This window comes from Corylus avellana, chromosome 11, assembly GCF_965113065.1.
Source record: "Corylus avellana chromosome 11, dhCorAvel1.hap1.2, whole genome shotgun sequence".
In the NCBI taxonomy this organism is placed as follows: Eukaryota; Viridiplantae; Streptophyta; class Magnoliopsida; order Fagales; family Betulaceae; genus Corylus; species Corylus avellana.
The window spans coordinates 6,698,430-6,700,085 of NC_142500.1; the positions used below are offsets into that span (position 1 = coordinate 6,698,430).

Consider the following 1,656-nt stretch of genomic DNA (forward strand, 5'->3'; position numbering starts at 1 on the left):
TCAGGAGATTTTTTTGAGGTGCTCGGCATTCCATGGCCTAGGGAGTGCTTTTCCTTCCATGCTCTCAAGGTGGTAAGCTCCTGCTCTTCTACACTCAATCACTTTGTAAGGTCCTTCCCAGTTTGGAGCTAATTTTCCTTCCCCAGGGTCTTTGGTAGCAATGGTGGTCTTGCGTAAAACCAGGTCCACGATCTTGAAGCTTCTGTGCTTGACTCCTTTATTAAAATACCTAGCCACTTTCTCCCAATCTGCCGACATGGTTACTTGGGCCTGGTCCCGCTTCTCCTGTAGCAGGTTCAAGTGTAGTTTGAGCCCTTCATCATTAGTCTCGGAATGAAAGGACTCGACTCGGTAACTTCCCGAGCCTATCTCAGCTGGGATGACCGCCTCGGTCCCGAAAGCCAAGGCATATGGAGTCTCCTCGGTGGGTATTCTTTTGGTTGTTCAATATGCCCACAAAACTTCTGGAAGATCTTCTACCCAATCTCCCTTCCGATCTCCAAGTTTCTTCTTTAGAATTTTAAAAATTGTCTTGTTGGTGGCTTCTACTTGCTCATTTGCCTGGGGATGAGCTGGGGGGGAGTAATAGTTTCTTACATGAAGTTTTGTGCACCATTCTCGGAATGACTCGCAGTCAAATTGCTTCCCATTATCAGTTATAAACACATGTGGAATACCATAACGGCATATGACGTTCTTCCACAAGAACCATTCAATGCTCTTGGCTGTAATATTTACTAGGGGCTCTACTTTTGCCCATTTGGTGAAATAATCCACTGCTACAACTGCAAACCGAACACCCCCCTTTCCACGAGGTAGTGGTCCTACTATATCCGTGGCAAAGAGATTGAACTCAGATCTTTTGGGGTTGCTTTGCAATGTTGGCGAAGCGTTAGCATTTGTCACAATTTCTGACTATCTGTACCAAGTCCAAACTCATATTTGGCCAGTAGAAACTAGCCCTGATTGCCTTATGCGCCAATACTCTTGCTCCCGAGTGGCCGCCGCAGACACCTTCATGAATCTCGTGAAGGATATAATCACCTTCCTCCTTGGAAATACACTTGAGGAGTGGTAGCGTGAAGCCCCATTTGTATTGAGTCCCGTTAATGATAGTGAATTTGACAGCTCTAGTTCTGACTTGCGTTGCCGACTTCTTATTTAACGGGAGAACTTCTTGTTCCAAATACTCCCTTATGCTCCTCTACCATTTCGGTACGGTCTCGGTTATGGCAAGTCTTGCTAAAGTCTGGATTGACTTTTTAGGCTCTTCAGTACTACTAACTATTGTCGACGCCATTCGGGCTAACTGGTCAGCTCTTTCATTCTCTTCTCTTGGGATCTTCATAATACAGAATTTTTTGAATGCATTCTGTAACGTTTGTACTTTTGATAAGTACTGCTTCATTTTACCTCCTCTGGCTTCAAACTCTCTTCGGATGTGCCCGACGATCACCTACGAGTCGCTTCGTAGTTCAACGAACTTAGCTCCCATCTCTCGGGCCAAACTGAGTCCTGCTAGAACTGCCTCATACTCGGCCTCGTTATTGGCGGTCTTGAATTCTAACCTTAGGGAACTGCATAATTCTTCTCCATTCGGGGTGATTAATACAACACCGGCTCCTCCATTTTTCCTTGTAGAGGATCCATCTACAT

The 1,656-nt window shown here is 45.5% G+C and overlaps 1 protein-coding gene across 1 annotated transcript; it reads right to left on the reverse strand.

Annotated features, from left to right (window-relative positions):
* On the reverse strand, window positions 1-1,300 carry LOC148583044 (uncharacterized). Its single transcript, XM_088511509.1, has 3 exons — window positions 1,220-1,300; window positions 598-915; window positions 1-285 (listed from the first exon to the last, which is right to left on the reverse strand). The coding sequence occupies exons 1-3, from the start codon at window positions 1,298-1,300 to the stop codon at window positions 1-3; spliced, it is 684 nt and encodes a 227-aa protein (XP_088367635.1).
* Between the last annotated feature and the right edge of the window lie 356 nt (window positions 1,301-1,656).

Coding starts and splice junctions, on each gene's coding strand:
- LOC148583044 (XM_088511509.1), bottom strand. CDS start 1,300: ATGGCGTCGACAATAGTTAGTAGTACTGAAGAGCCTAAAAAGTCAATC. Junction 916..1,219: donor GACTTGCCATAACCGAGACC/GTACCGAAATGG, acceptor TGGTACAGATAG/TCAGAAATTGTGACAAATGC. Junction 286..597: donor AATGGTGCACAAAACTTCAT/GTAAGAAACTAT, acceptor AACCTGCTACAG/GAGAAGCGGGACCAGGCCCA.